Genomic DNA, 14,325 nt, shown 5'->3' with positions numbered 1-14,325 from the left:
ACGTACAAATATAATTAATTTGTAGTCCATCCATTTTTCACTGAAACATTTTTATTGGGGCATTATTTATCTGATGTGACCATGTATGTGAAGGAATAAATTTAACTCGTGCAGTGTGCCATTCAACTGTACATTTTACATTTACAGGGAAATCTCCTGTCAAATACCACAAATCCAACATTTTCAGGGGGGGGAAGAAAACGTCAAATATCAAGCAAAATTTTAATTTAAAACTGTCATCGTGTACTGTGACGTTATGCAGTCTTGTGAGACTTCACACAAACACACACAGTTTTGAGTTTTGTCTTTTTCTAACGCTTCCAGGAACAGCATATGTGGAGGGAAAGTGTCATCACCATAGAACCAGAAATTTAACATACTCTGACACGGTAAATGATCTGGCTACTCAGGGCATCAAATATAATTAAATATCAATTTTATACGATTACAAATCCCTGCCAACTTTGGGTGAGAGGTGGGCTCCATCTGGCTTGGACAGGTCACCAGTCAATCACACTTACATGGTCTATTTCGAGTGTTCAAAGAGCCTAACATGCATGCATGTTTTTGCAATGTTGGAGGGAGACTGAGTACTTGGATTTGGTAAGCAAGAATGGATGAACCATACAAACTCCACACAGATTCAAACCACAATCCTCAAAATTGTGAGGCAAACGTGTAAACCACAAGTCCATCATTGTTTACAGGACGTAAACCGCAGTCAGCAAGTGTCATTCCTAAAAATATCTGTAGAGAGCAGCAAAACCTCACTGAGCGGAAACGCAAAAATTCTCGAGTCCACACTGAAAAGAATTACCAAGACAAAATTGCATGTAAATAAAGGTGTGTTCAACTGATCTTCACAACGGATCGATTTTTTTCCCCATCAATAATACTCGGCGGTCCCATGGTACCTTACTCTTCCTAACCAGCTGAAAAAAATGTGCTCTTAAAATTGTTTCTATTTCACATCTTTTTCTTTTTCAATTATCAATGCACGTACAAAAGATTCAGCATTCAACTTAAAACGTTTGAAAAAAATACTAGACTTTTGATCTTAATGTGATTGGACACGTTCATTCAAAAGGTTAGAGAAGTTCAAATGGAGATAATTTGTGTAATCTTCTATCTTCATCAAACATTTTAGCCTGTTGCAGGAAACACGGGTCATATCTACGTACTGTAATTGGAATTATCTTCCTGGAAATTCTTAACTGAGGGAAAAAACGCTTAAAGGCACACGTGTGAGATCTCGCGAGACTTGTCAAGCGAGGCTTGCGCTTATAAGCGGCTGCACATCCGCGTCCTTCTCGTTCGTCCTCAGTGTAGGATAACGAAGTTGTCGCTTCTTGGCTTTCTTCTCCATCGAGAACTTCGCGCTTTCAACTCTTCGAGTTCACTTAAAAGACGAACTTTGTCATTTTTTCCCTGTGAGATTTTTCTTGGTGAGTTTTGTTGATAATTTTCTTGGTCCTACTCTTACCGCCGCCATCATTCTCAGTCGCTGCTTATAGCTTCGTGGCTAATGTGTTGGTTGCTTAAGACAAAGTCAGGTCAAACTGTAAAGAGCGTGGGCGTTCTTTCCCCCATTTTCTTTTACTCAAGTTCTTGTCAGTATTTACAGTTTTAGTCGATGTGTAGAACAATCGGATGGGCAAAACATTTTTTCCGCATGTGTTATAATCACGTAATACCAGGAAGAATTTGAAGGCGACCCAAAGTGTTTGTCATTTCTCTTGACTGTCGAGGTTTAGTCATGATTTTATCAACGCGTTTTTCATTGAGACAGTTGACGATTTTCACTCCTGTTTAGAAAAATAACCATTTAACATCTTGTTTGACTTTATGGCGTGGAAATATGAGAATCATTTCCCATATGTTTCTTCTCCTTCAGCACAATCACCATGGATGTCATAGTGCGCCGCTGTCCATTCCTGGCCCGCATGCCCCAGGCCTTCATGCAGCAGCCCAGGAATTCGCTGGTGGTTTATGCCCAGCGATGCCCCATCATGATGGAGATGGCCTCCAAACCAATGGCTCCGTCTCTGGCGCGGGCTCTCTGTTCGTCCTCTTCCCATCAACAGAGGACAGAGAATAACACCACCGAAGGTATGATAATGATCAATTAAGCGACATGATTACAACCGGGTGCAATTGCGTAACTAAAGTCGGATTGTCTTTGGACTTTTAGGCACCAAATCGGAAGTGGAGGCCAAGCTGCCTGCTGGGCATTCAACCGTGCAGCCTTCTGGTCAGGCTGTGGCCTCCAAATGCCCCTTCCTGGCTGCAGAGATGGGCCAGAAGAATAGCAGCGTGGTCCGCCAGGTTGGCATGGAGTTCCAAGAGGATGTTCAGGAAGTCCGGACTGTCCAGAAAGGTGAGTGTCACTTCTGGAGTAACCTCGCAAGAAAGCTGAAGTAGAAACATGATGGTCATCGTCCTCCATTTTGTTCCTTCTCTTTTCCAGAGGTGTATCCTGATCAGCTGAAGAAGCCTTCCTTGGCCGGTTCGAGTGAAAGTCTCATGAAGACCCTTCTTAAGCAGCGCCCTAAGATGGTCTCGCACCTGCTCCAGGACAACTTGCCAAGCAGCTGTAAGTGCAGTGTGCAATGCGGTTTTGTGAAGAAATTAACTGATCACTTTCGTCACAACTTGTTACCATATGGAGTCGCATTGCCGCATTCAAGCGAGTCTTCCTCTTCCTGACAGTGTCCCGCTTCCACTACGACGGCTATTTCGAGAAGAAGATAGAAGAGAAGAAGAGCGACCACACGTACCGCGTGTTCAAGACGGTGAACCGCCTGGCCGAGGAGTTCCCCATGGCCGACGATTTCACTGGCTCCCTGGAGGATAAGAGGGAGGTGTCGGTGTGGTGCAGCAACGACTACCTGGGCATGAGTCGACATCCTCGGGTAGTTCAATCAATCATGTGAGTTTGGTCACGTTAACATATATAGTCTCATATTTCCTCTTAAGACACAGAGAGACCGGTTGTAATTTGAAAATTACTTGACACCCAAATGCAATCCATCCATTGTTTGTGTGGTCACTGTAGTAGCTAGTCTTAGCTTACACCAAGTCTAACTCCGTGATACTGGTTAACAAATCTTCCTAAAATATTTAACTGAGCAGGCAAAGAAGTAAAATTCATGCTATTAAGCGTCATACAAGCCATAACCATTCCGGTATTACTATTTTGGAAAACATAAATAGAATCGGCGTAATGTCACTTTTTCGTTTTAACAAACTCACACAAGTTATCCAATGAATTCAATCATTAATATAAAGAAAATTTTAATACAGAAAACTCATATATAAAACCTTTACTGAGCCAAAGCTCTGATTTTGAATTTGAAATACACCTTGGCACACCACCAAACAAAAAACGTCACAAAAGTATGAATCTGGCCTTCTGCGGATCCTTGAAAAGTTTTTAAAAGGCATTGAATGTATAAATCTAAAACCAAGGCCTTAATTGCAAATCTCAAAATAAATTCATTGTCTTCTAAAACACAACTTCAACGCAATTGCCACAGCAGAGCCAACAAAACAGTGATGTGGTTTTAGTCGGGACTCTTTAGAGCAGATGCACGTAATGTTTGTGCTCTTGCAACACTGGGAAAGATGTTATATAAATAATTTGAATTCGAATTAAAAAGTCTTGAATTGATTATGCATGATATTCTGTACCTGTTTTAAGAGAACACAAAGCTGATATGAATGGCAACAGGCGGATCCAGTTTCATTGTACAATCTGCCACATTTTTCTGCCTGCCACTATTCTGTTTAAAAAAAATTAAATGGGAATTTTATTTGTTGCCTCTAGGGAAACACTACGAAAGCACGGGTCCGGAGCGGGCGGCACTCGGAACATCTCTGGGACCAGCAAGTTCCACGTGGAACTGGAACAGGAGCTGGCCGACCTCCACAAAAAGGATGCGGCGCTGCTCTTCACTTCCTGCTTTGTGGCCAATGACTCCACCCTGTTTACTCTGGCCAAGATGCTGCCAGGTATTTTAATGACCCATTTATTCCATGCTGTAAATCTTTGTAGTTTGTAACGACTGTATCTCAATAACTTGGGTTGTCGCAGGTTGTGAGATTTACTCTGACGCGGGCAACCACGCGTCGATGATTCAGGGAATCCGGAACAGCGGTGCCAAGAAGTTCATTTTCCGCCACAATGACGTCGCTCACCTCAGAGAGTTGCTGCTAAAAGGAGATCCCAGCAAGCCAAAGATCGTCGCATTTGAAACCGTCCATTCTATGGATGGTCAGTTGCCGATCATCCCTTTTTTTTTTCTGTAATTCAAAATCCAAACAAAAAAAAAACAAATTGAGTGTAACATTTGGCATTTCTTTGCCACACAGGTGCTGTGTGTCCGCTGGAGGAGATGTGCGATGTGGCTCACGAATTTGGCGCCATCACATTCGTCGACGAGGTTCACGCTGTGGGTCTGTACGGTGCCAGGGGAGGCGGCATTGGAGACCGGGATGGCGTCATGCACAAGATGGATATCATCTCTGGGACACTCGGTCAGCATGACATTTCTACTTGACGCTGATTTTCTTTCGCTCATTTCAAGACTGAACACGTATCTTAAAAGGCTTGGAATATCCTTTTGTTGTTCTATTTGAGAGGAGGCCTTTGTCGTGTCACCCAATATGCTGGAGGGCTTAAAGGAACTCCTCGCTGCCCTGCTGTTGCTAAGAGACCAGGGGCTTGAATTGCTCTCTTGTCATTGTCATTTCCATCTGTGCGCTATTCTAGACAAACAAAAACAAAGTGGAAACCTTCATAAGTAGAACTAGTAGTGGCTCTAAACATTGCTTCCTACCCAGCTGGATGAAAGTACTTCAAACACTGGAGGAGTCTTTTTCTCTCGAAAATGAGTACTCCTTTATTAAGTATGTCATTTCTAGTGGATAGTTTCTTTTCTTATGTTCTTCCTCACTTAGTACTGATGCAAAATATGAGAAATAATTTGTTTACTGAAATAAGGTCTAGTAACCAATACATTTCAGATTTCCTTTCTGGGCACGACACTTTTGTTAATTTAATGCTTTTGCATGTGGGAAAGGAGAGCATCAGTTGCTGATGCACTTTACAGCCATCTTTATTCATCAGGAGCAGAGTAGAATACAAACACAATAAAATACTAACACATATATATATACAGCATGTAAACCGTTTACGGTCTGGTCTGTCTTTTGCATATTTTTAATTATTGCGGGTTGGTCTGGGATATATACCCTGCAGTATTCACTGAATTGTTCGTCCTCTTCCAGGCAAAGCTTTCGGCTGCGTCGGCGGCTACATCGCCAGCACCGCTTCCCTGGTGGACACGGTCCGCTCGTACGCCGCCGGTTTCATCTTCACCACCTCTCTGCCACCGATGTTACTGTCTGGCGCCCGGCAGTCCATCCAGGTGCTCAAGGGCGAGGAGGGTCGCGCGCTGAGACGTAAGCACCAGCGAAACGTCAAGCTGCTGCGGCAGATGCTGATGGACGCCGGGCTGCCTGTGGTGCACTGCCCCAGCCACATCATTCCAGTTCGGGTAAATCCACGGGGCATGCCCGACAGTGGCCGAATTGCAACATTTCAACTAAAACTTAAGCCTTTTACCCCACTTCCTAGGTGTCTGACGCCGAGAAGAACACGGAGGTGTGTGACCTCATGATGAGTCGCCACAATATCTACGTGCAGGCCATCAACTATCCCACTGTGGCCAAAGGGGATGAGCTCCTGCGCATTGCTCCGACACCTCACCACACCCCTGAGATGATGAAATGCTTTGTTGGTAAGGAGTAGCCCTGGTGTAATGTGAACCTGTCTATTGAAATACAAAGTTTGGTAACCTCTACCTGCCCATTTTCTTTTCTCTACACAGAGAGGTTGGTTCACACATGGAAGGAGGCCGGCCTGGAGCTGAAGCCTCACTCTTCCGCTGAGTGCACCTTCTGCCAGCAGCCTCTGCACTTTGAGCTGATGAGTGAGCGAGAGAAGTCTTACTTCAATGGCCTCAGCCACCCCATCTCAGCCCGCGCATAACCAATCACCCCCAAAGCTGGCTCCTGACAACTCATATATGTCGATGCCCTTTCTATGTCGCATAATTATCTTTGATATGTCCACTTTAGCGCATTATTTAAAATACTCTATCGTCAAATATTATCTATGCTTAAAAATAAAATATGAGCTTGAACATTTATGTGGTCAGTTAATTCTTTAAGTGTCTCAAAGCAAAGAATGTCCCCCCCCCCCCCAAAAAAAAATTTATAAAAAAACAACCCCCCCTGGTTGATTAAGAGAAGCCTTCAATAACCAGTTCAAGTCACATGAATACAATAAAAAGATTACATTACCATCAGTGTTCAAAAAAGAAAATGTAATTTAAATGTGTGTTCTGGTGAACTTGTAATTCTACAAGACACAAGGAGCAGAGAACACCAAATTTGACTTGACAAGCCAGTTTTGAAAAGAATGTGATTGTTTTTTTCCATTGAGCTTGCGTGCACTACTATGACAGGTGAAGACACTCCCTTGTGAATATACTTTTCCGCTGGGATACCGCTTACTTATTTGCTACTTTCTTCGCAGAACAAAGGGTGAACTTTTGCCTGGAAAAACAACATGCAAATAGCCTTCCAATTCAAACCGGGAAGGGTGCCAGAGCACTGTATGATATGACTGCAATTGACTGATAAATTGCCATTTGCATGCAGAAATTATGTAAACATAACCAGCATGCAAACTTAAGCATCGTGGCAAATGACCTGCATGAAAATGACCAGGAAAACTTGTCCACATACATGTTCTACATTATTTTTTCGTTATTCTCTATTACGAGCAGTTGTTAATACGTTTTCAGAGAACAAGATTTCAAGAGTCAGGTGTTGTAGTCTAACGTCAACATGTGACTTCATAATTGCACATGTAAAAGAATGGTGAGGAAAAAAAAAAAACATCAATCTACGTCTAAACTTTGGGGAAAGCATTTCCAGAAGAGTTGAAGTTGTTGTATATGCAAAGAATGGTCCGGTGTCATACTAAACCCTTCGGATTAGATGTCACTTAAATCGATAAGGCAGGTGAGCCAATACTTATGGAAATAAGTGTACATTACTAGAAGTTAACACGTTCTTCTTTTGCACTTTGTCCAGGCAGGACAAGCATTTATGAGATTCTGTGTAAAATTAAAAGAAACAAGAATTTAGATGTGGGTTTTTCAAAAATCAATTTAGCCATCTCAGGGGGCGGCCATTTTGTCACTTCTGTCAACTGAAAATGGCATCACAGTTTTTCAAGGCTCATGTAATGACCAATCATGGCTCAGCCTCAGAAAACAGGTGACCTATGATTGGTCGTTATCTGAGCCTTGAGCAACTGTGATGTCATTTTCAGTTGACACAGATAACAAAATGGCTTCCCCCTGTATGGCAAAAAACTGGTGGATTTTGTTGCGTAACTCATATTCCACAAACGCAATATTAATCAGAATGCCATGTTTCTACTCGTGAACAGGCATACATTTTATTGCAAAGAATTTTTGGGGGTTGACTTCCCCCTATGCTCGACGAATGACTATTGCATTTTCAGATTAAATTTAATAAATAAATAAAATTAGGTATTATTATTTTTTTCTAATGGAACGGGCATCATATATTTTATTAACATGACTGTAAATTATATCGACATCAAAATACCATATTTTAACAGAATAATTATGGCACCCATATAGCTCCATGAGGTTTTCTTTTATTCACAGATCATACTGTACTCTTCATTTACAATAAAAAAATAAAATTGGCTGACCGTTAAACACTATACTTTTACTGAATAATTATGGTAACCTGTTTCCAGCAGTTTCTTTCTGTATACTTTCACTACAGTCAAGAACCTGACTTTGCATAGTTAATTAAGTTTTCACGATTGTGGGTGAGTCAGAAACAAGTGAACTGGGTCATGTGACCCATTACCAGAATTCAGAAGTTTTTTTTTTTTTCAGATTTAGGTGGTTGCCACCTGAATCTTTGCGTGTGTGACTATTGAGCGAGTGTAATCCACTAAAGGCGAGAATAATCTCGGTGTTCACGTTGCTGTGGTATTAAGCAGGATCTGTATCATGCATGGAACATGATGCTGAAAATTAAATATTTTGTCAATCACCTTTATCAGCACAGAAAACAACAAACTATCTTCATATGTATTTTGAACAAATGATGCATCATCTCATCGGCATACGTTATCATGTAATGAAACATTATTATGGTTGGACACCAAGCAATATATTGTATATTTGACCGCAGCGTATTGACCCACTGTTCTGTGAGGGAGGTGACATAATTTTTCCTATGTAACATGACCCAACCCAGATCCAGAAAATAAAACACCGAAAGAGGCTGAACAACAACAGAAGCAAAGGTAACCTACTTATTTAGATGTCTGTGCTTATGGATGTGTGCATTACATTAGGACAATATATTATCCTTTTTAAAAAGATTTTTTTAAAAAAGACCTATCAGGTTAGGTTAATGCCATCATATCAAAGTGACACTAGGAAATAATAAAACAAATCCGGACATTCCGGATTTTAGTCGTCATGTACACATGGATGTTGAGGAGCAACATTGGAGTGAAGCTGGTTTGTGTTATATTCATGTTTTCTTACGTCAAATTATTCGCCTTTTTTTTTTCGGGGGCTCACCATGCCTGATGACTCAGCCAATTTTGAAAACCTGTATCCTGGTGAAAAATGTAAGTTTCAAAGGGTCCTGAGTAGTATCAAATTAATCAGCCATCTGATTTGATTAGTTCTTTTAAAACTCGCAAAAGCTGGACGATTCTGCAGATTGTTTTCCCCACCCCAAAACATTAACACACTACAACACGAGACAAAGATAATGACATTCATAGATTTCCTCAGAATTACGAACAAAAAGACAATTGATTTTCTCACCGTTATAAATTTAAGTACCACAGGACAATTTGTTGTAAAATCATTCATGTCACCATTGTTATAAGCATTAAGATACCAAAAAATTAGTTCTTTTATTCATTTTATATTTTTTAAAATTAATCTGTTGATTAATAAGCTGTTTTCAACATTTTTATCCCGCTAAAAATTGTGTATAATATAATAGAGAAAAAAGAAAAAAAATCCATATTAGCCACAAACTAGTCTGGAACACAATTGTCTCGCTGCTTATATAAGTCAGAAGCAGCCGTATTGGGATAATTCCAGAATTTGAACTTCAAAAAACTCCTACTCAGGTTTTTGTTCACCCACAGCAGATGGTTGCAGCTAATTACCAAGCTTATTTTTTCTTTTTTTTTTTTTTATCTACACCATCTTATGATGGCATCAAATCTTGACGATCATTTTGAGGAGCTTACAGCTTTAATAACCACTGCAATCACTAAAAAAAAAATATATATATATATATATACATATACATATATATATCTTTGAATTCAATGCCGCGTCACCAGGAAAGTACACCGTGATCAGCTAGTCCGTGTTCTGAAGGTGTGGCTTAGCAAAAGCTAAATATGTTAATACGCACACAGCCGGTGCTCATTTCTGACAATTAAAGCGTCAGTCTGAAAACACATCTGACACTTCTTCATTCCATCTCAAAAGTTCCTAACACACACACACACTGCAGCTGGATTGTTAGAACAATGTATCCTTTATTGAGACCGAAATGAATTCCCTTTCAAATGACACTTGACCGGTTTATCTGATGCACAGACTTTGATCCCAGAACTCTTGTGGAATTGCCACACATATAATAGAGCAGTGGCAGGATTTATACTTCAGAAACGTCACTGTGAATGTTTGATATTCCACTTGGATTCAGTAAAATAGTTGTATAAAAAAAAATCTGCTTTTATAAGATATGAAGTTTAGTTTAGACCAGACGTGGGCAAACTACGGCCTGGGGGCCACATGCGGCCCGTTAACGTTTCAATACGGCCGGCCAAACTTGAAAAAATGTAAATGAATAAACCTTGTTAATGTTTTATTTTCTAAATACTGTGGTGAGTCAAAGACCGATATTTTGTTGGAATGCTTTTGTTCATTTTCATTTAAAATTAAATGTATTCTTTTTTTCTCCAATGAGGTGAGGTTACCAAAATACTCCAGCTATCTGCTCCTGGTCCGGCCCCTCTGTCAAATTGTGGAACCCATTGTGGCCCACCAATCAAAAAGTTTGCCCAACCCTGGTTTAGACTGAAGTTGTCAGTGAGCTATGACCGTATATACACAAACATAGAGCAAGGCATTTATTTAATTCCCTGCCAATGGGGAATTCTGCTGGCACCTTTAATACAAGTCAAGTTAAAGTGGACTTTAAAGAGAAAATATATATTATAATATTAACCACGGCACTCTTGGCACGCACAACATTGTGGAATGAATGACCAATAGTCATGTCCACGTAACGTCACCTTTGAATACTGTGCAGGGGACTCATTCATATGATGTTTGTCCAAATTTGTCTGTTTTATTAGTTGCTGCTGTTTTAGTTAGCAATGTCATTCAAATGGGCTCAGCAGGTAACTCAATGTAAATGATCCTGATGATCAAATGAGGTTTTTACCGTTAATACTCATATTTTTTTTCCTTCTGGGAAAAGGTGGGCGTTTATTTGAGGGAGGCGTTTGTTTCTCCGACATGCTAATCGACAGGTGCAATTTGGTGGCTTGATGATAAAGTGTAGTAAATATACAATCGGTGCTTTTACTGTCTTTATGGGTGCTCACGTGCATGTCACAATTGGCAACCCCTCCTTTTTTTTTTTTTTTTTTTTTACGCAGGGTCAACAATCCTCAAAGCGGTAGAGGAGGAGGAGTTAGCGTGGTTGTCGTGTATGCGAAAGGACCGCCCCTTCAAACCAAGCTGATTTTATTTCTGATTTTAACTCAGGATACTTGAGAACTATTTTAAACTGTTGAAAATACAAAATATGAATCCTGAAAAGTCCTTCTATCCAATCAAACACATTTTCACATCAATCTCATAATTTCACATTGCGTGCAACGCTTTTTCCGGGCTGCAAATCTGAGGAATGTCACCCTCACTTCGAAGCATGCATGAAGTGCACACGATATCTTTTGCCTTTCTCCTGAACCCGATAACGTTCATGACACGAATCACCGTTTAGGATGCCATTTTACAATTTACACTCAAGAGTAAAGAGTCTATCTTAGCTTTTTACCCACTCACGGTTTACAAATGAGGAAATTACGCAGCGGTTCCTGTTTGTAAAGACAGTGGCAGTGCCTCGAAGGACAAGCAAGGTTGTATCACTGGATATGTTGCAAAGGAGAAAAAAAACACTCAAGACACGCCCACTATTATGGCAGGATTTTAAAAAAGTCCTTCCTTGAGAGCAGTAATTAACGCTTCCTGTCACAGTTCAAAAGAATTCCATTGTCTAACAGGTCGGGCAAGCATCCTTCTCATGCCATTCTATTTTGACTTCTTAAACAATGAAAAATGTTCATTGACGCGTGAGTGCTCATTATGTTCATTTGATCTGTCTTCGGCGGCGCGGTGGCCAACTGGTTAGCACGATGGCCATGCAGTCATCCGGTGCAGTGTTCGATTCTGCCTCCGGCCTTGCTGTGTGGAGTTTGCATAATCTCTGCGTGGGTTTTCTCCGGGTACTCTGGTTTCCTCACACAGTCTAAAAAATCTCTTGTATTGGTCTACCAAAATTTTGTCTTGATTGTGAAAATGTCATCATGACTGCAATTTGAAAACGGCCAAACATTTACAATTAGGTTCTATTATCGCATAGTGAATGGGCTTGTGTATGTGCAGGGGCCTTGAAATCGAGCCTCACTAACCACCCATCAACCTTCACCCCAACCCCACAGTAAGGCCTCCCTGGCACTTTTATCACACTTTTATCCTTGCTGGTCCTCCATTGACATAAATTGGCCAGTTTCCAGACTCTCCAGCTGGACATTCCTCCCCATCTCTGGTCTTTCATGTCCTTGTTTCGATACACACCCACACCCACATGCAAGGTTAAGATTTTTTTTTGTTGGTTTTAAAAGGTTCGTCACTTGTGTTCCTTTGTGATTTTATTCCATAAGAGTGGACAGCAAATATATTACACACTGGCGTTGTTATGTGACCTTTGTTATTTATTTTGTGGCGTCGCACGCAACCTTCACTCGAGTATCAAGGCTGTCAGACTTTGTCCACGCCTGCTCAAATTCTTATCAGGAACAAGGATGTGCAGGAGGAAACATACCTTCGGAAAATGGCGGAATGCTCAAGTCAAACAAGCCGTCGAACAGGATGAATATATCATATAATATCTTTCGCGAATTGTTCTTGTTGACTCTAAATGAAGAGAATATACATTTGTTTCTAATGAAAATTGTGACGAGAAAAAAATGCAATGCCCTTGTAATTTTTATGCAAAGGCCTTCTCGTTAAAAAAAGAAAAATTCGTTTTTAGTCAGGGACTCTATTTATTTAGTTAGTTTTTTTTAACCAATCCATCCATTCACACAATTTCTATACTGCACATCCTCCTAAGCCTAAGCTGTTTATGGGAAAATCTTATGGGCTCATGTTTTGATATGAAGCTGGCTGATGTTTCATTTTTGTGGACGCATTGTGTTGCACATGGCGCTCAAAGATGGTTAAAAGACAGGTTTGAGTTTCTTTCAGCTCACAAATTCATTTTCCATCTTTAAAATGTCCTAAAAACTTCTTAAATACAAAAAATCTCTCTTACTACTCAGCCAAACATTTCCTCATCAACGGCATACTGTAGATGGTTTGTTATGTTGCTAAATATAAACCAGTCATTATAAAAACTGTGGAAAAAGAAAGATACTTCCTCTTGGCTCGAACAGCCAGCCAGACACACAGAAGGTGTGTCCAAAATTTAAAGACCACAATACATTTCCGGAAAACAAAACTGATTGTTTCGTGTGTAACTGAGATTTTGTTAAGCAGAAAATGGTGTGAAATTGCAACACACTACAAATGTGAGTGTGAAGTACAGTGCATAACATAAACATGAGAAAAATGCTTTAGGTAACATTTTAGGTGTAACTGTTTTCACTTCCCTTTGACAAATGGCCCAAGGCAAAAAGGTATGAACATGTTCACACACACCCAAGCATATTTTTCAAATGAAAGAAATGTTCAGGTTTTCATTTTATAGCTCCACTGTACCATTTATTTGCGTAAATAATTATTTTCAGGGATACCTTCTTGTTCCTGCTCATCACTTCTGGTATTGCGAAAGAGTTCATTGAGTTTAAATATTTAACTTCAGAAGATTATCTGAAAGTTTGTCAATTTTTAGAGGAGAAAATTTAATCAATATATTTCGATGGAGGCCAAGGGGTTGTCAAAAATTAAAGTAAATTCGAAATTTGATAAGATCAAATAAGAAATTAATGGAAATATACTTTTAATTTGAATTAAATTTTTCAAATTTCATGTCGCTGCTTGTGATAAAAGATGAAAGGAAAATGAACTGGAATGTTAATGTACACTGGGTGCAGCTCAAGGCAAAAACGATTAATTTGACATAATTTGTTGCAGCTCAACACTGACACTCAAGGTTTGAATATTGGATGCGAGATTTTTTTGTTTAGTGATGTGCCGGGAGATTTTGCTTATGCAAAAGTACATGCTTTGGCTCGCTAAAGATTAGGAAATACTTGTATGGACTTATTTTTCTCAACCAGGGTGACGTGGCACACTAATGTGTAGCAGAAGTGGTCAGGGGATGCTGCGATCAAATTTCACTGCATGAAAATTATTATTTTTCAATTACAACTATAACTTTGTTAATCTATCTATACCAGTGAAGTATAGTGACAGCCAAAACAATCAGACGTGCTTCTGAAAGGTGGCAGATAGATCACCCAAAACAAAGCCAGTGGCAAGGTTTTCCCATTTTTTTGTGAAAACTTTACAGTTAAATGGGAGTATTGACTTACTAAAGGCTGGGAAGCACTAGAGTTGACAATGGTAGATGTATATGATGCCTTATAAAGTAGTTTAACATTTGTTTACCAATAAAGACAATTTGTGGCCATGTCTATTGTTTGCTCCCCATTAATAAAAGAAAACTGCTGACATCTGGCGGTAACAAGCCGGTACTGCATTTTGGAACAGCACATTAAAACAGAGTTAAAATCGCTTACTATCAATTAATTGACCAGGTTAATACCAATAATAGAACATGCTTTATGTTATGTCAGTATATATTCTATTTTTTTTTACTTTCAGTAATGAAAATTATGCAGCGTCCCCTTTAACAAATCCGACCGGGTAA

The 14,325-nt window shown here is 39.9% G+C and overlaps 1 protein-coding gene across 1 annotated transcript; it reads left to right on the top strand.

Annotated features, from left to right (window-relative positions):
- Positions 1–1,273: 1,273 nt before the first annotated feature.
- alas1 (5'-aminolevulinate synthase 1) lies at positions 1,274–6,210 on the top strand. Its single transcript, XM_088309890.1, has 11 exons — positions 1,274–1,445; positions 1,895–2,109; positions 2,192–2,377; positions 2,468–2,593; positions 2,710–2,929; positions 3,827–4,011; positions 4,094–4,273; positions 4,372–4,536; positions 5,290–5,558; positions 5,639–5,801; positions 5,892–6,210. The coding sequence occupies exons 2-11, from the start codon at positions 1,905–1,907 to the stop codon at positions 6,050–6,052; spliced, it is 1,860 nt and encodes a 619-aa protein (XP_088166016.1). The 5' UTR covers positions 1,274–1,445; positions 1,895–1,904; the 3' UTR covers positions 6,053–6,210.
- The last annotated feature ends 8,115 nt before the right edge of the window (positions 6,211–14,325 follow it).

Source organism: Idiotropiscis lumnitzeri, chromosome 11 (assembly GCF_059441095.1).
Source record: "Idiotropiscis lumnitzeri isolate Australia: NSW breed Sydney's pygmy pipehorse chromosome 11, RoL_Ilum_1.0, whole genome shotgun sequence".
Taxonomy (NCBI): domain Eukaryota; kingdom Metazoa; phylum Chordata; class Actinopteri; order Syngnathiformes; family Syngnathidae; genus Idiotropiscis; species Idiotropiscis lumnitzeri.
Note: the sequence above shows the minus strand (reverse complement) of the source record. Positions and strands in the feature narration are given on the sequence as shown.